The following is a 23,888-nucleotide window of genomic DNA, read 5'->3' on the forward strand; positions in this document are numbered from 1 at the left end:
TCATACCCAAGGAGCTCGGCGCTTTTTTTTTTTTTTTTCCTCCAGAGAAGTCAGACTTTTAAGAACGCCTGCAGTGAAACTGTATCTGTTACACGTCTGGGCTCGTAACAGCAACGAGAACTCGACATCCTCACTGGAAGCTGGCGCCCCGAGGCACGGGCCGCTGCCCGGAGAGCGGCCGGCACGAGGCGCGCTGCTGGACGCGCACAACGAGGCAGCGGCCGCCCCGCGGCGCAGGACGCGGCCCGGCGGCACCGCCCCCCCCTGGCACCGCCCCCTCCTGGCGCCGCCTTCCCGCCGCGGGGAGAGCCCGCATGCGCCCTTCGGCCGGAAGCTGGGGAGGCTTCCTGGCAGGAAGCGGGCCGGAGGGAAAGCCCAGCGTCTGCGCATGCCCGCATCGGCAGCGGCCGCTGAGGCTGATGGGGGACGCTCCGTCCGGGCTCGCGAGTGAGTAGCAGGCGGCTCGACCAACGGCTCGGCGGGCCATGCGGAAGTCCTGCCCGCGGCGGGGGGAGTATTGTTGTGGGTGACGTCACGGGCGGAGGATGCGAGAGCCCCATTGGCTCGGGCCGGGCGGCCTTGCGCTCGGCTCTTAAAGGGCGACGGGAGCGCGGGCCGCGCCGGCCGGCCGGGCGGGGCCCATGGCGAGCACCAGCAGCCACCTGGTGAGTGCGCGGCGCCGGCGCCGAGGCCGCTCGGGGCTGCCGGCGGCCGCGGCGCGCAGGGGGAGCTGGAGGAAGGCGCGGGCCCGAGGCCCGGGCGCCGGGCCCGGTCCGGCCGTGAGGGGGCGGGCCGCCCGGGGCCCGCACGCTGCCGGGGCTTCCGCGGGCGGCCCCCTCGCCCGCCGCCCGCTCGGGCGCAGAGGGCGGCTGGGCGAGCGCTGCCGTCCGTGGGGCCGGCCCCGGCGCTGCCGCCGCCGCTTCTCCTTCCGCCTCTCGCCTCCCGGGGGTGCTGCGGGCCGCGCGGAGGGGGGCCCGCTCTCCTCCTCCTGCCCCCGGCGCTGGCAGGGGCTTGCGAGCGCGGCGACAGGTGCCCGGGCTCGTCCCGGCTGCGGCAGGAAGCGGGGCCGAGGCCGAGGAGCCGCCCCGCGGCCTCTGGCGGAGCGCCGCTCCCCGTTCCGGGTACGGGGCACCGCCGTGTCTCTGCCGGGTCGCCCTCCCCCAGCAGGGCCCGTGCTGCTACGTTAGGGAGCCGCCTCTATACCCCGTAACCGACTAATTCTGTAGTGGGAAGAAACGTGCGGGAGAGGCTCCGAGGGTAACGGTGGAATGCCCTTTCAAACAGTTGTTTACACTCGTCCGAGAGGGTAAAACTCTTCCATTTTGTGAACGCTGATTAATATAGTACGGGATTGCGGCTGATACACAGAAGGGGAAATGGTAGAGCTTAACTTGCGTTGTAAATTACATAGTGTAGTTAATGTAGAAATTACCTTATGACAACTTTGGGATTTTCTTTTACTTTTTTATACAGGAATAGCTACCAGTATTCAGTAGTGGTAGCATAACTAACTGACAATGATACTTTACATATCCATGTTTGGAAGTAACTAAGAAGGGTCTTCTGCATACAGACTGATACATCTGTATAGATTCCTGAAGCCTTGTTTTATGATGTGCTCTACTCTTAATGTTTCGTGATTTTTTAAAAAATTTTTTTTAGGGTATTAAGGTAATTGTATTTATTGAATGAAAATGGGAGTTAGTATGTAGAATAGCCCTACAGGGTAGGACATGGAATATAGCATCAAGGATTAAGAAATAAACCCACGTTTGATTATGAAATGAATTAGTTTTGCTTTTCTGCTACTTGATAGAGCTCCATATGGCTGCTTACTGGCATCAGAGAACACTTCTGTTTACCTTCTGAACCCACTTGAAGAGGAAGTGTGCTTCCTTTTGTGCTTCTGTCCTTGCTCATCACTTCTTTCTGTTTTTTTTTTCCCTCTCCAAATAGTTCTGTTTCTGTTCTTCTATATGCAATTCAGATCTCTGAGAGAGATGGATGGAGAGGGATAGAGAGCAAATGAAGAATGAAGTTGATAATTACTTTTTGTTAAAAAGAAAATATTTATTCAGACTAACTTAGTTTCAATTCTTTCTCTTCCATCCCATTTAACATTTCCCTGTTCAGGTGAGTGTACTGGCTGGTGTTAGCAGACAGGTGGTTTGATTCAGCTAGCCTTTTTGTAAATCAGATTATATCAAATTTGGGAAATACATTAACTGCATCTTGCTGAGTTTCAGAAATAATATTACTGTGATGGAATTACTGACATCAATGGATTCTGTGATTATTTTACTAGGAATGCAAAAGACTTGGGAGTAAAATGGAAAAAAAAAAAAAAAAAAGAAAAAAGAAATTTTCTTTTAATTTGCTTTAAAAGAAATAACTTTAACAGTCCTCTGCCTGAACAGTTAACTTTTGTATTCATATATGTGGGGTCAGTTACCTAAAATGTTCTTCTGAAGCAGTACTAAGGAGAGAATTGCATTTTTAACAGGAAACATTTTTAGTGCTGCTATAGTTGAAGTTGCCAGTGTGGTCTTAGTTATTTGCTGCTAATGCCTTCATTGTAAGGATATTGAGTCTTATATCACCATGTTCCCTTCCTCTTGAAATGAAGAGTCTGGAAGAACAGTTCTTTACACCTTTAACTTCAACAATGTCTTAAGTGGAAGGTTTAACTGCTCTAGTAGTTATTACAAGGCAGGTTCCATTCTGCTAATGTTTCTGTCCTGATAAAAACCTGTAGTATAGTCATGGATGATATGTCTGAGCAAAACTGTTAATGTTTTGTCCCCCCCCACCCCCTCCAAATTTCTCATGGAACAAATATAAACTGTTTTTCAAAGAACTGGGTACTTTATAGAGTAAGTTCTGCATCTACATGAGGAATTGCAGTAGGCTGATAAGAATTATGCTTGTAGTTATTAATAGGTGTAAAACTTTCAGACAAGATAATTTATTTTTCCTATACACCTATCTACTTAGTATTCTATTCTCTTGGGTTTCAGTGTAAGGCTATGACTTACTTTTATCACTCATGCATAGGCTTTTAATTGGCCTAAGTTTTCTGCAAATCTCTTAGCAAAGCCATCTTCAGGAATAGCAAATCAGAGAAACAGATGTTGAGAACTAAAGATGATGCTCAAAGGCAAAAAAAAAAAATGCTTAAGATGAGCAATTTTATATGCATTCCTGTTTCTAAAACAAGTCCTGGTAGTTAGTGGAAAGGAGATAATTTGGAGGGTTATCTAGATGTAATCATAGAATGTTTTGGGTTGGAAGGGATGGACCTTAAAGATCATCCAGTTCTGAGCCCCCTACCATGGGCAGGGATGCCTCCCAGTAGACAAGGTTGCTCAAAGCCCCATCCACCTGGCCTTGAACACCTCCAGGGATGGAGCATCCACACCTTCTCTGGGCAACTCGTTTCAGTGCTTCACTACCATCATAGTAAAGAATTTTCTCTCTAATATAAACCTACATTCTTTTAGTTTAAAGCCATTACCCCTTGTTCTATCACTACACTCCCTGACAGGGAGTCCCTCCCCAGCTTTCCTGTAGGAACCCTTTAGGTAATGGAAGACCACTATGAAGTCTCCATGGAGCCTTCTCCATGCTGAACAACCCCAACTCTCTCAGTCTGTCTTCATAGGAAAGATGCTCTAGCCCCTTGATCATTTTTATGACCCTCTTCAGGACTCATTCTAATGCTTCCATGACAATTTTCAACTAAATAGCGAATCCAGTATGTGGGTAGGTGTGGGATTTTTATTTTTAAAGCAAATCTTTGTTTGGGTAACTTGGTCTATTACTTACAATGCTAGGAGTAATGTCTGTTCCATATAGCTCTTGTAACTATACAAGTAGACATTCTGAGACACCCTTGCAGAATTGGGCTCATTATGCTTCTCTAAAGCTGATTAGTTGAAAGGATGCGTTGCAGGTAGAACTTGGAAAGAGATGCTGGTAACTGAAGTATTTGCAGGATTTTTGTACAAAAGGCATGAAACCAGGAGTGCAGTCACTTGTTTTAGACTGAAAAAAGTAATAAAATGGCAAAGTAATAAAATAGGTTTGATCTATGAAGACATAAAATGTTTTTGAAACACATGTTTTTCAACAATGAACTTGTATCTTTTTCTACATTTTTTTCTAAAAAAGCTGTAGAATTAGCACGTTTATGGCATCAGATAAAGTATGCGAGTGAGAAATTACTTTTCAGTATGGAAAGAGAAAAATGTGATTCAGAAAAGTGCTTGGAAGATTAAAATCCTTCTCTAAGTTCCTCGTATTGGAGCTTTCTGAAGAATTTGTCCAAAACCAAGGAACTACTGTTTCTGGTATTTCAAATGGGATTTATATATATATATATATATATATATTTTTTTTTTTTTTCTTTTGCAGGTGGTTAAGTTAGATTATGTAATGAAAAGGGGAGGGGAGATTAATTTTCTCCTTCCACACTTCCCTTTTTGACACCTTGCATTTAAGCTTATGGAAAGTTAATAAGGTCTGCAAAAGAACTGGATGTAAACATTGAAGTTGAGACTTCCTCTTCTGCTTTAAAAAAGTTTTTTCACTTAGCAAATATTCTGTAATGCTTTATAGCAAAAAACAAAACAAACAAACAAAACCCACACATGCAAGGGTAAACTTGCTTGGCACTTCTGATAAGAAAGTATTAAGTTTGATGTTCAGTTCTCTGGTAATTCTGAAGGAATTCATTACAGTTCGTGATTGTGCCGGCAAACCCTTCTACACAGTGTCTACATACTGCCACCTCTTTTGCTGCTCCTCTGCTCTTCACTCTAGACTATTGTCTCTGCCTCCTAAGTCCTCACACTGCTAGCAAGGAATCTAGTATAGGAAGTTCTTTTGTGTTTATTAGCTGCACAACACCTAGCACTGTTGTGCTTTATCGGGTTGTGCTTTAACTGATCATGTAGAATGTGATTGAGACCATTGCTGTTACAGATGGCTTTTGTTGTCTTGTGAGCTGGGATGGATCTGTTTGCATGAAATGAATTCTTTAAGTCTTGTTTACGTTTGTAGCTATTGGGGCCATAGGCTGACTTCAGGTTCTTAGAAATCTTTGTGGTTTCCTGTTTCTGATCTCTTTTGAGGCTCCGGGTTTGGGGGGGGGGGGGGGGTTGGAGCGGATGGCCTTAAATAGTGTGCCTGTTAAGGTGCTTGGTACTTGAGTGCTTTGCTTAGAAGTAGAGGAGGTTAGAGGGTAACTGGATGGTATGCAGATTCTTTCAAATCCTCTCATTAGCTTTTATCCTTACCTGAATATGGAATTCGAATCCGGTAAATTAGTGGCAGGAAATACCACGGTATGTGTTGTCAAATTTAGAAAAAGGTATTTGCATTAACTGCAGTGTTTGGGGCAACAGTGCTCTTTACATAATAAGTTAATTCCTGTAGAAACAAAGTCAGTCTCGTAGATAACATAGGTTTATTCTCTAACAAAAAATCAAACAATCTAACAAAGTAGAGGTGTTCTTTTTGCTTACAAATATTTGTGTCTATCAGCTAAATTATATTTTTTGCTCTTACTACATGAATGTGATTTCCTCGTTACTGACTTACAGATAAAGTGCATTCTAGATCTCTAGAAAGTAGAGATGCGATGGTAGGTGGCCAGATCAATCATGAAGAAGATAGTATCAGAGCTGAGCTTTGGTTCTGATGTTTTGAGATTTTTTTTAATATGAACAGTTATTTGCCATTAACTTTTTCAGAATGTATATCCAAAAAATGAATTTGATTCTTCATGATTAATCTTCTTGACTGCTATGAATATAGGACGTGCATTTTCCAAGATTCATTGAAAACACAAAGCAAAAACCTGCTCATTAGAGCTTTTTTAAAACAAACAAAAAACCTCCTTGTGCTTCACAGTAATACAAGTAAATGTCTGTGAAGAAAATTTTACAAATCAAATTCTCATAGGTTGTTGCAGCATTATGTTATGTCAAGTTTAGCCAGGACTTGTATATATTGCCTTTGGCATTTGTTTATTTGTTTTTTAGAATCTGAAAGTATTGAAGGTAATAAGTGTTGACAAATACATCTATTCTAAAATTATTTAAATTTACAAGCATTTAAGCATATATAAACTATATGTTACGGAGTTTCATTAGTTATTCAGTATATCATTTCTCACATGCACTCACATGTAAAATGGATTAACAGAGAGTACTGTAGGCTGTGTAGCAGAAAATCCAACTCGATTTTTAGACAGGTCCCGAAAATAAATAGACGTTGGGATACAATGGACAAGAACTATGTTCACTGCAGTTTGACAGCACACCAATGGGAAAGTTGTGTATAATATCTCTTGATTGCCCCTTCTTACTCTATTTTTCATATACAAGATCTATGTTTCATGCAGTTGTTTTATCTTTTCTCAATCTTCTGAAACACCAGTGTGCCATGAAAATGTAATAAATATAACTGCCTGTTAATGTAAAGCCTATCTAATGTAAACTGTCTTTAGCAGAATCACAGTATAAATAGCAGCAAGTCACATTATCTCTAGAACTACAAAACAGTTGTCCACTTAAAACAATTACTTTCTCTTAATGTGAAGTAAAGGCCTTTATCCCTCCTTAATCGCACAGATAAATAGATGGGCTCCATATTTTTACTGGAAGACAAGTGTATTAACTTGGACGTTGAATCTTAGATTCATAGAACTTGGAAGATCTTTCTGTATCAGAGGACTGTTTGGCAGAGATGTAAAAGCAAGGGTTGGAAGAGGTACTGTGACAAATGGGGAGAATATCTTGTGCTGTATCATGCAGTATCTGTTTTAAAAACCTCTCAAGCTCTATTGCAAGTGAAAAGATTAAATGTGTAGGCATCCTAGGGTGCTGCTATGTTACTTTCTGAATTAGATCATTGATGAAACAGATTTCCCTGATGTAGGGCATACATGTTGTTATTGATTTGTATTCCTAATTGTCTCTGAACTTCTTATCTTGATTTAGCCTAATGCTCATTACATACAGTACTCAGTAATTTTTATATGCAGTATGACTTCTGTTGAATTGCAGGTCATCCTAGTTTTTAGAGTCCTGGGTGCTCTGATACCAAAGGGCAAAGACTAATAGACAGGACTAATTACAGGAGCTCAGTCTAGTCAGAGGATTAGATGCTTCTTCAGGGGTTCAGTTTCTTGACTTTTCTCCTGAAAGTAGTTGTTTTTGATTTATTCTCTAATGCTTGTCCAGTATTAGTGGCAGGATCCTATTTCCTGTTAGATTCCACGGACTTCTGTTCTTTCTTGTTAGGTTTTCAATATATGTTGTACAAAGAAGCAAAGAATTTCTATATGGAGGTAAACTCGAAACAGCACCCTTAAGAGCTTGGGAAGAAGGTAGTGTTAGAGACCAATTCTTAAAAACAGATACAGAATGATTTGAACAGTGGTTATCAGTGTGGTAGCGTGGTCCATGGAAATCCATGTTGTGCAATAGGTAAGGGACACGAGTGTGTTGTCACTGTGTGAGGGTCTGTGCTTTCATTGACTTGCTAGTTGAGAAATGTTGATAGTTGCTGGAAAGAGAGCATCTTCAAGCTTCTGTAGATGCAGCATAGAAGTTTTTTCAATTATTCAGTAACTGACTCGCTAAAATGGTTGGACTTAGCAGAAGTAGTCTTAAACCTGATTTTTGTAAAATAAATAAATAAAATAAAAAATGAGGCTATATGAGGTTAGACTTGATGAGATGGCCTCTGTTCTATTTCTGATATACATGGAGACGTAGAAACAGTCTCTCTAGACATGCTTTTTTGGAATCTCTTAAAAACAAAAACAAGAAGATAAACAATTCAGGACATGAAATACTATATAAAAACATGCAGACTGTAGCAAGATGAGTGTAGGAGTGATGTTTTCTGTAAATGTTCAGGTGCAGCATACATATTCGTATAGTTCTGTCACTTTCTAGGTAACTGGTATTTTAAATCTTCTGCATCTTTGTCTGTTCATTTTTCTTAATCTTGACTTTTCTTTGAGAAGGTGACTAGCTGATGTTTTGACTAACTAGTTTTGTCTAATTGATGCTATACTTTGGCTGGAAATGACCTTATCTTCCTACAACATCCCTTATTCCTGTCTTTCTTTTTCCTTTAAGGATAGTACTTTTCTATATGTGATACTCATTGTGATTTTATTTACTTGTACAGTATATGAAATTAACTGCATCCAATACCTTTTTTTCCTCTGCTTTCTTTCCATGCTCTCTGGTGCTTTTGTGTTGTTTTTTTGTTTTCCATCAAGGCAATCCTGGTAGCTGCAAAATCCAATCAGATACTCCACAGTGCTATTTCTTTGTTTACCTGTATACCATTTGTTGCTCATGGGTAGCCTGACTGGAGTAAGTTCATCATTTAAATCTTAACATTACAGTCTATTTACTACATTTCAATTAATGGGACACTTATTATATTTGCATCACTTCAGCAGTTGAGCAGTCAGTTATTCTTGTGCTCGGCTGTTGCTGCAGTCTTTGTGGAGAACAGTGCAATCTGGTTTTAATTGTAGCTACTGTGTATCTTTATACAAGCTGTCCTTTGAGTAGATGTCTGAAGGTAATGTGGTTCAGCTGGGCTATAAGAATATGAGGGGAAAATAACTTGTGACCATTGATTCTGCGACAATCTGGGGAAAGTGTCAACTCAAATATCTGCAAAGAAGGTGTAACAGGAATAGCGCCCTACTGCATGTATCCTTCGTCTGTGCGCGCTGTTTTTTCATAATAATAGCATCAACGTACTTCTCTTCAAAGATGAGAATGCTGTATAACGAATTCTGAGCAGGGACATACGCTGTTCTTGGAGGGAGTTAGTGAACTTTCAAAAAACAAATTTCTTCTCCTGTCAGCCTCCAAATCTTCACCCAAACTTTACATCCTTTTGTCCTCACAAAAGCTGTACAAAAAAAAAGCTGTACAAAATATTGCAAGTAGTTATCATTATAGGCATATTTCTTGTCAGACTGTTATATCACAAGGTTCAGACAAGGTCTAATAAAGGAAGCTACTACCTGTTTCTGACCTCCTGCTCTATCAGTTGGCTGCACTCCTTAGAAAAAGCCCTAAGGAGCAGTAGAGTGCTTGGTGCAAGTAGGCTATATTCAGATTGGAAAGAGAATGCTTCTTCCAGGGATTATGTATACAACAGTTGTTTAATACTTTAATTATACTTTTCAAACTTACAGTAATTGATATCTATTTAATTGAAAGTGGGAAAAAAATGAGAATTTTACCTGTATTATTTTTGACTTTGTTACCTTAATCTGAATTTACAAAGTATACCTTTACGAGTGTAGAAATATGTTTGTATATCTCTGTAATGCCACTGAATGGATAAATTGTGTTTCTGCTGCCTTACTATACTATGTAGAGCACAAACAAGTATAATAAGTGTTAATTTTTGGATCTAGGTGCCTTAAGCCTAAATATGTAATTGAACATATGTCCAGTTCCCTTCTAAAGTGAGTTTTGATAGGAATGCAGGACATTGTTCTGAATCAAACTGTAACTCATTAGATGCTATTTTTGTTGGAAGTAATGTGTATTTGAATATCAAGATGAGGTATGTCACAGACTAGGTCAGGATTGTGTAAGCTGTTTTGAGGTTAGGAGACTTCATCTGTCTTTGTTTCATTCTGCTGACTGTATGTTAGAATGCTAAGATTAAAAACCCATGCTCATCTACAGTGTTAATATTCTGAAGTATTCTGTCTGCATTGCATTTCAGTTTTTATTGTCAGAGGAGCTTCAGCAGAGCTCTCCCCTTGTCTGTGTTTTCTGGTCAGTTTCAAGTGAAACATTTGAAGCAGAGTTTGACAGACTAATGGAGGTGTATTAGGAACAGGGAGGGGAACCAGCTTGACTGGTTTGCTTGGTTTTACATGAGAAAAATTGATGAAAAGGTACCAAATGAAGACTTCCTTTGTATATTATAAGAATTGGTATTTGGGGTGTCTGTTCCTATATTTGCTGTGTCTGGTTCTTTGTTTTGGAATCGGGATGTCTTTATGAGATTAAATACTGTAAAATCCTTTGTCATAAAAGATCAGACCAGTGCGTTCTTTAAAAAATAAATAAATATTGCTGATACTAGAATCATCCAGCTGACCTGCCCTTTGTATGTATCTTGTTGGTGTCCTCTCCCTCCAATGTCTGTTAGAGAGAATACTGTTAGAAAAAGTGAGGTTCCAACTAAAAACATGTAATTGTAATCTGTGTATGTAGAAATGTATCCTTTTGTCTAAAAGTTTTTGTGATTTATTTTTCACCTCTAATGTTAATAGTGAATATAAGTGTTAATGCAGAGCTATGTAACTTTTTTTAAGTTTCGGGAAAACTATCGCTTGTTAAGATGGTTAGAGGCATAGCTGTGAAATAAACCTTAATGATAATGTTATCTGTAGGAGAATGTACCTTGATATTTGACTCCTTAGTGTTGGAGAGGACTTCTTGAGTCTGAAAAACTGCCATTTGTGAATTAAAACTTTCAGACTTTTGATTTATAGCTATATGTACGTATGCAGCATGATGTAAACAGCGTCTGTTTAAGAGCCGCCATCTCCAATATAAACACTTAGATTCCTTCCTAAAGACATCTTCATGATAGTCCGTTCAAATAGGAAGGAATGGAAAGAGAGCCCAGATGTGTGGGATAACTATTTGAAGGGATGGGGATAACAGTTTCTTTTCGCTTTTCAGTATGATGCTGTTCCAATCCAGTCTAGTGTGGTGTTATGCTCCTGTCCATCCCCATCAATGGTGAGGAGCCAAGCAGATTCCAGCACTCCATCTGTCATTTCCACCTGTGGCAGCAGACAGGGATCAAACATGGAGAGCACTGCAGCTGAATCAAGATCTAGTTCAAACTCCTTGCAGCAGCATACAGGACAGCAGCCTCCACAGCCTCGAAAGAAACGACCTGATGACTTCAAATTTGGGAAAATTCTGGGTGAAGGATCTTTTTCAACGGTAACCTTATTTTTTATTTAAAAAAAAAAAGCTGCTTACAGTCTGCAAAAATAGGAAAAACTTCAAAATTTGTTGCGCAGAAAATATTAGGAAGATTTAAATCTGGAGAAAACAACTTAAAAGAGTAAATGAGCAGAGTGTAGTTGTTTAAATGTTAAGAACTAATATTAAGTCTTGCACTGAATACAGTGCTGAGCTTTAAGTAAGTACCTTTTTAACTCATCAGAAGTTCCACTGTATCCTGATGACTCTTGTTTTTAAGAGACAGTGCTTTCTAATGTAAGTTTTTGATGCTTAATGAGTTATGTTAAAATTTTATTCCATGAAGGATTGGAACTGGGCTTGGAGTTGGTCATGGTAAGAACTTCTACCCAATATCTTGTTTGTGATGGGACCCAGTGCCAGATGCTTAGGGAAGAATGTAAAAACAGTGATATTTTTCTGGTATTCTTTTTCAGTCTTTAGTATCATGGCCTTCAAGGACTTCATGAGCCATAGTTATTGTATAGTAGTTGTCGAGTAATTTGCACTTAATTGCATAGTTTGGAATTTGCAGGTTTCCTTAAAGAATCCAATAGAGTTGTTGCGTCTTGTTGGAATACTTAGTGACAGTCTGCTTCAGTAAGACACTTTAATTTCTGCTTCTCTTCTCTGGAGTTTAGCACTGTGTTCCTGGTAAACAGAGAAATACATAAGGCCCAAACTCCAAATAAGCTTCTGTTCCAGCATTCTGCTACCTGTTCAGTGGTAGTTTTTTTTGTTTTTTTTTTGGTCCTGAGTCAGGCCTAAGTCACTCAAATGAACTTAGGTGGGCATCACGAGAGACTGCATACCATGGAAATGTTAATCCGTATGTAGCATTATTGTTTTGAGTTTTACAAGCAGAATTTTGGTCACCATAATCATCAGGACCTCAGGTAGGACTGGTGAAAGTGTCCAGTCAAAACCAGTTGTTAAACATAGACTTAATCTCTGGCAGACTCAAGCATTTGTTCAAGCTTAAGAGTTTAATGGCTTCACCATTATGTCTGCCAATTATGTTGGCAAATGGTTCTACTTCGTAGCCTCTGAGGGCTCTCTGCTCTTCTTCCCTTGCTGAAAGAAACTCCCATTTGAAGGGTTTAACTACAATTTTTCCCTTGCTGCTTGAATTTGTCACTTACACGGTTGCATGTTCTGTGAATATTTTTTGTTTTAGCTACCTATCTGGTATAATTCCACTTTATAAAGTTTATATTCCCTGGTGTTACATCTTCTCATACTGTGGATGATGCCCATGATAGTACAGACGTAATACTAATATACATCACTGTGGCATTTTTTTCTTGTGATTCTGCTGTTTTTGTGGAATTGTTGTTTAGGAGAAAAAGAGGATATATGATTTACTCAGATGTGTTCAATAAGGAGGGGACCTAAAGGAACGTGATGATTCAAGCTAGGAGGAAAATAAGCAATCTGCTGTACACAGCTGCTCAGTATGAATGTACATACGTGGGTAATTTATCTGAAACATGGTAAAAAAAAAAAAAAGATACAGTACAGGACTAAAATAGTTAGTCTTTGGTGTTACACAGGTTAATACAGGTTTGGATTATTAGCCAAGATGTGTTTTCACCTGTGTCGATAAGTCTGCAGATGAGACTGTTAGGTGGGACTGTTGATCTTGAGGGTAGAAAGGCTCTGCAGTGGGAAATGGATAGGCTAGATAGATAGGCTGAGTCCAATAGTATGACATTCAACAAGGCTAAGTGCCAGGTCCTGTTCTTGGGTCACAACAACCCTGTGCAATGCTACAGGCTGAGAAAAGAGTGGCTGGGAGGTTTTCTGGCAGAAAGGGACCTGTGGGTGCTGGTCGACAGCTGGCTGAACATGAGCCAGCAGTGTGCTCAGGTATCCAAGAAGGCCAATGGCATCCTGCCTGCATCAGAACTAGCGTGGCCAGCAGGACTAGGGAAGTGATTGTCCCTCTGTATGCTCCAGTGAGACTGCACCTTGAACACTGTGTTCAGTTTTGGGCCCCTCTCTACAAGAAGGAAATTGACTTGCGTGAGCGGGTGCAGAGAAGAGCAATGAAGCTGGTGAAGGGACTAGAGAACAAGAGTCTTGAGGAGCAGCTGAGGGAGCTGGGATTGTTTAGGCTGGAGAAAAGGAGGCTGAGGGGAGACCTCATCACTCTCTATAACTACCTGAGAGGAGGTTGCAGTGAGGAAGGTATCGGTCCATGTGAGCACATCAATTTCTATAATGCAGAAAGTCAGCACTATGTATCTGGGTATTTATTAAATAATGAACTTTAAGTTACTGCTTTCAGTAACTTTAATAGTAGACTTGATGAAACCTGGCAACAAAAATTAGAAAAGTTATGAACATTCTCATCTTATTGCACAGCTTTAAATAATATTGTCTGTGTACACGGAAGGGTTTAAAAAAATCCTTTGGTAAGGACACAGCTTGTAATAGACTGGCTGTTTCTAGTAGAAATGTCCATTGATTAAATAATGTGAACTTCAGTGTATTTGTAGATGTTGCACTTTTTTCAGTTGTTTCTTACCACCACACTGAGATTTCTATTTTCTAATGATGAAAGAGTGCAACTTACGTGCACTTCTCCTGTCACCATGAAAAAAATTAATTGACCTGAAGAAGGACCTTATTTGGAACTTTACTTTTTAAATGTATGACATTTGGTATTAGGTGTGTATGCAGTACTCAGTATAACTGGTTTTGTTTAGGGACTAGGGAGCCAGTGTACTATGAACACATGCTTAAATCTTTTGCTGATTGTGTTTGTGATACTTAGAATACTACTTGTCCAAAATAAACTACCTACTGAAAGATCAAAAACAATGTTACCATATGTCTTTAATAAATAGTTATATTATATTCTCTCTTCTGTGCCAACAGGTTGTCTTGGCTCGAGAATTGGCAAGTTCTAGAGAATACGCCAGTAAGTACTGATTCCTTAAACACAGCTTTTTAAAAATACTTCATGAATGTGGGCCTTTTACAAAACATCTGTTAAAAAGATGGGATAAAACTAGTGTTTTTGTGATAATTTTATCTTAACAAGAAAAAATGGCAACCAAACCACTGACTATTTAAATGGACTTCATTTTTTGTATCTTCCTGTGTTTTCACTCTTCATTAAGTTAAAATTCTAGAAAAACGTCATATCATAAAAGAAAACAAGGTGCCATATGTGACACGAGAGAGAGATGTAATGTCCCGCCTGGATCACCCTTTTTTTGTGAAACTCTACTTCACCTTTCAAGATGATGAAAAGCTATGTATCCTTTAGGTTCTAAAACTTTCTGTTATATTTTCTTAAAAATAACAATCTGCAGTTTTGGTTCCTTTGAAACATTGTTTGACGGGAATGATGAAATAAACCTAAGTTATTTAAAATGTCTTAGTTGTTTGTGATGCAATTTTTTTTCAGTAATGCTTTTATTTAAAATTAAGTAAATGGAATGAATGTGCCCCCTCAAAGAAGAGGGAATGACGTGGGAGACAGGAGAATGGAGTAAAACAATAACTTCTATTCTCCATGTGGTAAATGCTGAAAGGTGACTTGCACTTCTAAAAAAAATAATAAAAAAAAAAGTGTTTGAGAAATGTTTTACTTCTGATATATAGAGTAAAATACCACAGTTCCTGTGTTTAAAATAGGAGTAGCCAGCTACATTTATTTTTCACTCATACAATTAGATTTGGTAAGCACTTCTATATAACAATTTATACAGAATAATCTAAATGAGGAAAAGAAAGGAAAATCTTCGATTTGGGCCGCTGCTTCATCAGTTTCCTCTAGCAAAGTGCAGCTTCATCTTCAAAGCTCATTGCTTTGTAATCAGCTTTTTTCTTTTGCTGTGAAGAAATTTTCAGTAATGTGAATTTCCTCCTAAACATCCTGTTTGGAAGTGGCTGTGCCAAGGGTAAAAGGATAGATCAGTTCATTTCTGGGGTCAGTAAGTAGTTTTTTTTTTTAAACAGGCTGCTAACAATGCTAACAGGCTGTGTGTGTGTGCACGCATGCACTAACAGAACTTAAAGGGCTGTCTTTATATTATAAATATTTGCTCATTGTACATTGGACTGATATTTTTGTACCTTTCCAGATGATGGCACAATTTTAAACTTATGTTCATTATTAATGTAAATGGATGTTTATGTAAGCACTTACATATACAGTTGGAAACAATTTTTCAGGTGAAAGATCACAAATTGAATCCCCTTTGTAGTCTTTGCAATGCTAAGAAACTGGAACCTGTATGCTAGGTTTTTAATACATTTAATTAGACATAGTTTTGGGTTGCTGCCATGTAAAGTTTCACATTAACCAACTTCTACCGTTTTGTTGATGTCTTTTTGATATTATTCTTGTTTTTGGAATGAGGTCTGGGGAATTTTGTTTTAAAAAAGTTTTAATGGTAGACCTTAACTTCTTACATTCAGATTTTGGGCTTAGCTATGCCAAAAATGGCGAGCTGCTAAAGTATATACGCAAAATTGGCTCATTTGATGAGACCTGTACCAGGTTTTATACTGCTGAAATTGTATCAGCCCTGGAGTATTTGCATGGGAAAGGAATTATTCACAGGTAATATGGAAAGTCAAGATCGAAATGCTTTTGATTATGCACAAGGAATGTTCTTCATGAAGTGTAAATGGAATACGGATTTTGTGGGAAGCTAATAACACAATAGCATTTCATTAGTAATAGTACTATTAACATAACACAGGGAACTAAATAGTGCAAACTTCATGAGGAGAGACAATCTGTTATTAGACAATTCGGAAAAAGTAAGAGAGCTTCATGATCTAGAACTTACATTCCCAAAAGCTTGTCTGTCTTGAGATCAATCATTAGGCTAAAAACAGACCGGCATTTTCGCTAACTTTTTTTTCCCTTGTCGTGTTATGTACCAAAACAGCTAGAATTCTGCTGGTGCGTGAATCTGCATGCAGCACACCAACAAGAAAAGTAAAATTCAGTTTTGGCGGAGTGAACAAATTCCACAAAGTTGAATGAGAATTACATAAACGTTGAAATTTACCAGAGTTTTTAATAGAACCTTTGCAGTGTTTCTGATGTACTGATATTGTCTGGGTAAACATGTTTTGTCATGAATGTTTTTAAACAAATAAAAGCTGTTTTTGGTGCAATATTCAAATAAGAATGAGAAGTCTGAGCTACAGAATTTGTTTTGGGGAAGAAATCTATTCTGTCTGTAGATACCAAAGCAGTTGTTCATGGTAAATGATAGTTAGCAAAAAGCTGACTGATCTAACTTTTTTCAGTTATTAGAAAAATACTAAGTATTCTTTTCTGTGAAATAGTTGAGAATAGAATCTATAGGGGCCGGATGCACCATTGTTTGACTAACTGAAGTTTTCTGCTGTGAATAAGCAGGCCTAAAAGATATTATTGCCATATCAACATGTCAGATACTACCTAAAACTACCTAAATTATGGCTTGGGAATTGATATTCGCTTCATTTTGCTCAAAAAGTGAGGTATACAATAACCTAGTTTTGTGGTCAACTATTAATTACTTCATCTTTTTAGGAAAAATGTTAATGAATGCACTTTCCAAAATCTGTTAGCAGCAGTCTGCATGTTGACAGCTGCAAGTCAAGGAAAACTTAACACAACATTGTTTACAGAATGTCTGCATCATTTATGATAACGTGCATGCAAAACACCAGACCATTTTGCAATACTAATTTTTGTGCTGTTTATGTACAAAAATCTGCCTTTTCTAGGGATCTTAAACCAGAGAACATCTTGCTAAATGAAGATATGCACATTCAAATAACAGACTTTGGAACAGCAAAAGTATTATCTGCTGACAGCAGACAAGGTATACCATATTTAATTTGTCACATTATGTAGTAGAGAATAGTACAGTTAGAAGGGAACTACAAAGATCAAGTCCGACTGCCGTAGTTATATAGATAAGTGGGCCTTTGAAAATACAAGTATATTGTATTTATCAAATTGTAACTTTTAGATATCATTAGCTCTTATGTAAGAAAAAAATACTGAAATATATTGAAACAGTTTTGATTCTCTACTTTGATTATGGCAGAAGACGTAGTATTTGGTATAGTGGTAAAGCCAGCTAGATTGCCAAATACCAGGTGGACTGTTCTCAATGAGAAGTTTAAGTACTTGAAATTACTTTTCTTCTGTAAGACAAGAATACAAACAGATAGTTTGTCTCAGCTGAAACAGTAAGCTGTTATTCTGTGCATGTTGTATTTAATCCCCCACCGACTATCAGAGTTGCTTAAATGTAGATCATTGAACTTTTATGCCACTAGTTGCTTAGTGTTAACCTGTGAATGTGATGCTGCAAACTATATCTGAAAAATGCACTGGGCTGAACTGATTTTCATTCACTAAATTTGATAAATGAACTTTTTTACTCAGATTTACTAAGCTTGTGTTGGTAGAATTTGTGTTAAATGCCTAGCTTCTTGAACCAAATAGATATCACTGAGATTAAAGCAATTTGTCTCCTCTGATCAGGTTTTGTGAATGGGTAGAGAAATGAAATTCCTGTGTGTTTTTGGATGGTGTGGGAGGGGGTTGGTTTCTTCAGAAGTATGTATTTACTTACCTCTTTCAATTTTCTTCACAGCACGGGCAAATTCATTTGTAGGGACAGCACAGTATGTTTCTCCAGAGCTGCTGACAGAGAAATCTGCCTGTAAAAGGTGAAGACTACTGTATTTTAGAAATCTATGGATTCTGTCAGATGCTATCAAATGGAATGCAGGGAGTGAGAGGATGTATCTTAGTATTTCTAAGAAGCAGGATACTCGAGCATAAAGCTTAAGAGTTTGACTTTTTCTTAGCAAGTATTGCTTCTTGTCTGAGTGCTAGTTTCATCAGTTTATCTTACCTTCTACAAACAGAATTTACCATTGTTAGGAGAAGGTAGTTTGTGGTGAGCAGTTGGATTCCTCTTCCCCATAAATATCTTTCTCTATTATAGAAATAAAATCATTCTGAATTCTTATTTTGTGTAAGATGGCTCTATTATGGTTACTCCTGAAATAAAAGCAACAGAATGTTATTCTGTCAGTTAGGGGAAAGGTTGCAGCTTGCTTTGAGTTGTATTTGGATCAGCTTGCAGTATTATTACTAAGCTCTGCTTGGGGTTTGCAACGGTTTAAAGATCATTTCTGTGCCTGGTATGAGTAACATACTTAAATGAGATTCCCGTATGAAATTTCTTATAGGTTATTGATAGTAACCTACAGATTGTTGTGTATCTATTTTATTACAGTGATGGAAGAATAATCACTCAAAGTAATCACTGACAAAATATAGGGGAAAAAAAATCTCTATTTTGTGAATAACTCTCCTGTGGTAATTTCAGCTGTCATTTTTTGAATTTATATAAATGCCACCAGCCCTTTCAGTTCTGCTTCTAGTAAAAATGTTTGGGCTGGTTTGGATAATGTAAAGACTTCATCAGGCTATCATCCCCCTTTAGAATTTCCGTAATACCTCTACATAAAATTCCTAATTTGATCAGGTCTGAGCTGCCTTTAGAATTTTAGTCTTATATGAGGATTTCTAAGCCTTGCCAAATCTATGTATAAAGTACTCTGAGGTAAAGTAAGTTTAAACATACTCTTTCAGGACAACATGTTAAAACTTTTTCTCTCCTTTGTACCATATAGCCTGCATTTTTTCTTTGTGTCTGAAAGAAAGCTTTTGGTGAAAAAGTGCTATGGTGATGATTTTTTCCATTAAATATTTAGAGGAAATAATTCTAATTCTGGAGGAGCATATTTTGCATTAAGTTGGATTTGTCTTGGAATTGTGGTAGTGGTTAATAAGACGTCTTTTTAGTCTTATTTACCTATTATGTCAACTGAAAATTCAGCTGTCTTGCACATGTGCTTGTAGTCAGTTGTAGGGGGATGGTTACTGTATGCTTTCAGAAGTAGTGTTGCAGGCCTATTCTCCAGACAAGGAATAAAGTGAATAGTGTGGAAATCACACTAACAGGCTTGTCTGACATATTTGTGATGTGTTCTAACTAGCAGGAATTTAAGAAATTTTATTTATGTTTTACAAATTTATAGAAAAGCATGCTAAGGTTTTTTCCTTTTTTTTTTTTTTTTGAAGCTCTGACCTCTGGGCTCTGGGATGTATAATATATCAGCTTGTAGCTGGATTGCCTCCATTCAGAGCTGGGTAAGACTTATGCTACTAGTTCTTTACATGTGGATTATAAATACATTTACTTGCATTGGGTTTTACTTTACTATCAGTTCTGAAGTACAGATTTTCATGGTGCACTTTTAGTGTTGTTATGCCTGCTTTTATTTGTATAATCTAGTTCGTTTCCTTGTTGAAATCATGAAGATGCTAAGACTAACTAGAAGTCCTGAGAGAGGTTATTTGATTTATCCTAGGACTTCAAATGTAGTTTATACTGTAAGGTAACTATGCCTCCATGAAGGTTTCTTTCACCTCTATGTTGAGGCATTTGACCTTTCCCTGTTACTGTTCAAGTATTTCATGCTTACAGGATCACAGATGCTTATAAGTAACTGCTTTCCCTTAAGTACACTATAGAAGGATTTACGGGAACTTGACTTAGAGCTTGTGTTTCTCAAATTTAGTATTTGTCCAGATTATGCACTGTTAAGGTAAAAGAACCATGGAGAGCTAATAACTAGCTAATATTTTTCTCTTTTGCAGGAATGAGTATCTGATATTCCAGAAGATAATAAAGTTGGAATACGACTTTCCTGAAAAATTTTTTCCCAAGGCAAAAGACCTTGTAGAAAAGCTATTGGTAAATATTTACTGCTGTTGAATGATTTGATGACATTGGAAACATTCAGCTTTTTAATGTAGTTCTGTTTTCCTAAAGTTTCTATCTATTCTACCATGAACCTTGTAATAAGAACAACTCTGAACTATTAATTGTATATGAGAGTATCTTGAAAGTCAACATCCATTATTAAACAGCACTGATTTATCTGAATTATAAAACATGGGCAAGGAACGTCTCTGTCAAGTGGAAGCAAATATTTCTAAAAACTATGCGTAACACAAGATTCAAACACTTGTGCTTGCATAGTACTTGAGTTAATTTTTGAGTTGTATAATATATCATTTAGTTATAAAGGATGTTCTGTACATCATAGAAAGATGTATTCCTTAAATATAAAGATGTATTCCTTAAATAAATTGATATAAATCAATTTATCCTTCATTTTAGGGCAGTTAATGCATGTCTAATAATAGTATCAGCAAAAGATTTATTCTGCACATGAATGTGCAGTGAATATGTAGAGAACATTTTGCATGGTGTAAGCTTCTTGAAGTTGGATGGTCTAGCTTTATTAAGGAGAAAATTTTGTATATTATGTTTGTGAATGGTGGTGAGTGCAACCATTATAAAAGGGCCTAATAGCTCTGTGGCCAAGCCAGCGTTCTCTGAGTGGTAAGGTCCAGGATGTGTCAACATCCTGAGATCTGTGCTGTTTTAGGGTGCTTGAGGTTGGTGTTTGGCACCAACTATAGCTTTTACAGCTGTCTTGCATCACTCACAGTATGATGTGGGACTATATTTAAATGAGCTGTGCTCCATCATGCAGCCTCTGTGGGTTTGCTTGGTTTTGTTTCCATCTTTATAAAGAAATGAAGCAAAAAAAAATCTGTGGATCCAAAGAAGTGCTTATTTCTCTAGCTATGTGAGCTGATCAAATACTAAATTGTGCTAACAAGCCACACTGAAAAATAACACCTTGTATTACAAGGGTGGGTTGGTGGGTAGAAGGTGTGTCAAGAAGGTGGAACCAGACTTTTCAGTTGTGCCCAGCAACAGAGAGGCACTGGGCACAGACTGAAAACACGGGAAGTTTCTGTGAGGGGAAGTTCCTCATGACAGGGCACTTTACTGTGAGGGTGACAGAGCACAGGAACAGGTTGCCCAGAGAGGTTGCGGAGTCATCTTCGCTGGAGGTATTCAAAACCTTTCTGGATGCCAATGTGCTCTAGGTGATTCTGCTTGGCAGGGGGTTTGGACTAGATTATCTTCAGAGTCCCTTTCAACCTCAGCCATTCTGTGATTTTATGATAAGCAGTCTCCTTGTATGTGCCTAGAAGAGTAAGGCTGACCAATTAAGTTTTTGCATATTGCTGTGCAAATGTGAATGGTGCTTGCCCCTTTCTTGTCATTAATTTATGCATGCTAACTTCATTGTAACCTGTTCAGGTTCTAGATGCTACCAAAAGATTAGGCTGTGAAGAAATGGGAGGATATGGACCTCTTAAGGCTCACCCCTTCTTTGAATCTATTGTGTGGGAGAACCTACATCTTCAGACACCCCCAAAACTTACAGCATACCTACCTGCCATGTCAGAGGATGATGAAGACTGTTATGGAAATGTATGTTTAGCTATAGCTATATTCAGCTCTGATGCTGCCTAGACTTTCATTAAAACAAAATTATTGTATATCAAGTACTTTCATTGAAGCTACTGGTTGGTTATATTTTAATGAAGACTTAACTATTAAGAATCTAATAAACAATTTCTGGATAAAATTTGATCTAGTCAACATTTTTTTCTGATGGAGTGTTTTTCTTAAAAAAAAGTTTGCTTTTGACTAAGCATAATTCTTTTGAGATATGCCAGTTAATTTGTAGAGAGTAGTCTGCTTTTTTTGCGCAAAAGCCAAAGCATGCTTAAGTTAAAAGTAACACTAGTTATTCAGAGCAAAATAAGCTTTTTAAATAAACAAGCAACTCTTACTTTTTTTTACTTTTTTTTTTTTTCCTCCTTTTAGTATGACAATCTCCTCAGTCAGTTTGGTTGCATGCAAGTTTCTGGTTCTGCCTCTTCCCATTCACTGTCTGCCCCAGAGACGAGTACCCCACAGACATCAGGAGGCAATATTGAACAGTATATTCATGATCTTGACAACAATTCCTTTGAGTTGGATTTACAGTTTTCTGAAGATGAAAAGAGGTTACTTCTGGCAAAACAAGCTGGTGGAAATCCTTGGTAAGATCTGTGAAAATAGCTCATTTGTTACTTGCATTGAAGTGAGGAATCTAGAAAAATAATTTTTTATTCAAATTAATAATTGTCAGTCTTAATATCTTTAAAGAAACTAATACTGACTAGGTTTTTCCTAATCTCTTTTTTAAAGCAACAGCAGCAAAGAAAAAAAAGTTTTTAAAGTTAAGGTCTAAAAGATGGTGTGGGTATAGGAAGAGAAATGGTACAGTGTAAAGAATTCTTCCCTCTACAGAGTTTTAGAACTAGAAGATGTTTTTTCTTTCTTACAGCTGGCATAAGTTTTTTTTTTTTTTTTAATTATAATATTCCATTTATAACTAAAATATGTCCAGGCTATGCATTCATTAGCATTTCTCTTCATTCTTGATAAGAGTTGCTTGTTTGTGATTTTTTTAAAGGACAGCTTAAAAACAACAAAAACAGAACAAAACAAAAAAACAAGAACAACTAAAAACGTACCTGTTTGGTGTAAAATGAGGAAGAGGCCAAAATTCACCTAGTAGAGATATTCAGGACTCTTTGGAGGAAAAGATACTAGAAGGAGATGGAAAATTGCTTAGTAATAGTAAACAGTTCTTACTGCCATTGTTATGTGGAAGAGTTATATCTGAGGTAATAGTGTTTTTTTCCCTATTGTTTTGTTTTTCAAGGCATCAGTTTGTAGAAAATAACTTAATTCTAAAAATGGGCCCAGTGGACAAAAGAAAGGTAAGGGGTTTTCTTAATTTCCTGTAACAGGATTCAGTTGTCATGCTTTTACACATTCGTAATGAAGATAAGGAACCTGTTTTAGAACTTACTTGTCTAAGCTATTTGTAAGTGTCACGTTGTTTTGTTTGTTTTTTAAGATGTGATGTTTTCCTGTGAATATTTTTTTTTAATTTTGTGGTCTTATTTTTTTGAAAAGGCTAAAAGTAAATATTCTGTTGATGCTTCGCCTTGAGAAGACTGTAGTAAACAAGCTTTTGTACAACCTCTTCCTACCAATCTGATACAGTCGATTAAATACTTGGTCTTGATGCATATCTGTATGTGGATTGAGCCATTAATATTGGAAAATAGAATACAAACTCATACTGTCCTCAGCAGTGTTATGTTTCCTCAGTCTCACTAGTTCTACATCCTAAGAGAGGTAGAGGTGGCATTAGAACTGCTATAATAGATAACTTTAACATAGTACAGAGGAGCTTCAATAGTCTTTGTCAGCTATATAGGAATATAGGTTGACTTTCATACAAGTTCTTACCTGTTTGTTCCTAATTTTCTCCAGAAAATCGTGACAATAGATTTGTGTGCCAGCATATTTGACAAATAAATTCTGCTTTACTCTTTACAGTTAGTTGTTTTGTTTTGATAGAACTCAAAGATGAGTTCTTAAAATAGTACTTCTGGCACGTATTATGGATGCACTGCAACCTCCCCAAAAAGGAGTGAGGTCAATTAAATGAAGCAAAAAGAAAACAAACTGCCCTAAACTCAAACATATTTTCCTCTCACTGAGCTGTTTTAATTCTGCCTCTGTTGTTAAAATCAGAGATGCACAGTTTTACCTCTTCTCTTTATGCTTTTTTTGTGTTGCTGTTTTTACTTTTCCCATTAGGGATTGTTTGCACGTCGACGCCAATTGCTCCTCACAGAAGGGCCCCACCTGTATTACGTAGATCCTGTCAACAAAGTTCTAAAAGGAGAAATACCGTGGTCTTTGGAGCTACGTCCAGAAGCCAAGAATTTTAAGACATTTTTTGTTCACACAGTAAGTTACTTTATTTAATTTCTTTGCAAGTTGTGCTAAGGTTCTTGGACAA

At 38.0% G+C, this 23,888-nt stretch overlaps 1 protein-coding gene across 3 annotated transcripts in view; it reads left to right on the forward strand.

Moving 5' to 3' along the window:
- Positions 1-293: 293 nt before the first annotated feature.
- The window catches only part of PDPK1 (3-phosphoinositide dependent protein kinase 1), a 29,090-nt gene continuing 5,495 nt past the window's right edge, over positions 294-23,888 (forward strand). The window contains exons 1-13 of one of the 3 annotated variants that reach the window (XM_038187112.2): positions 294-447; positions 10,752-11,021; positions 13,926-13,968; positions 14,171-14,308; positions 15,477-15,621; positions 16,788-16,885; positions 17,669-17,744; positions 19,171-19,239; positions 19,750-19,846; positions 21,275-21,448; positions 21,848-22,065; positions 22,734-22,791; positions 23,684-23,836. In XM_038187112.2, coding sequence (XP_038043040.1) covers positions 10,809-11,021; positions 13,926-13,968; positions 14,171-14,308; positions 15,477-15,621; positions 16,788-16,885; positions 17,669-17,744; positions 19,171-19,239; positions 19,750-19,846; positions 21,275-21,448; positions 21,848-22,065; positions 22,734-22,791; positions 23,684-23,836 — 1,482 coding nt within the window. In that variant the 5' untranslated portion in view covers positions 294-447; positions 10,752-10,808. Of the gene's footprint in view, positions 448-494; positions 666-1,169; positions 1,307-10,751; positions 11,022-13,925; positions 13,969-14,170; positions 14,309-15,476; positions 15,622-16,787; positions 16,886-17,668; positions 17,745-19,170; positions 19,240-19,749; positions 19,847-21,274; positions 21,449-21,847; positions 22,066-22,733; positions 22,792-23,683; positions 23,837-23,888 lie in introns of those variants that run through there. The other 2 variants (XM_027469114.3, XM_038187114.2) reach the window with 2 other exon arrangements.

This window comes from Anas platyrhynchos, chromosome 15, assembly GCF_047663525.1.
Source record: "Anas platyrhynchos isolate ZD024472 breed Pekin duck chromosome 15, IASCAAS_PekinDuck_T2T, whole genome shotgun sequence".
Taxonomy (NCBI): domain Eukaryota; kingdom Metazoa; phylum Chordata; class Aves; order Anseriformes; family Anatidae; genus Anas; species Anas platyrhynchos.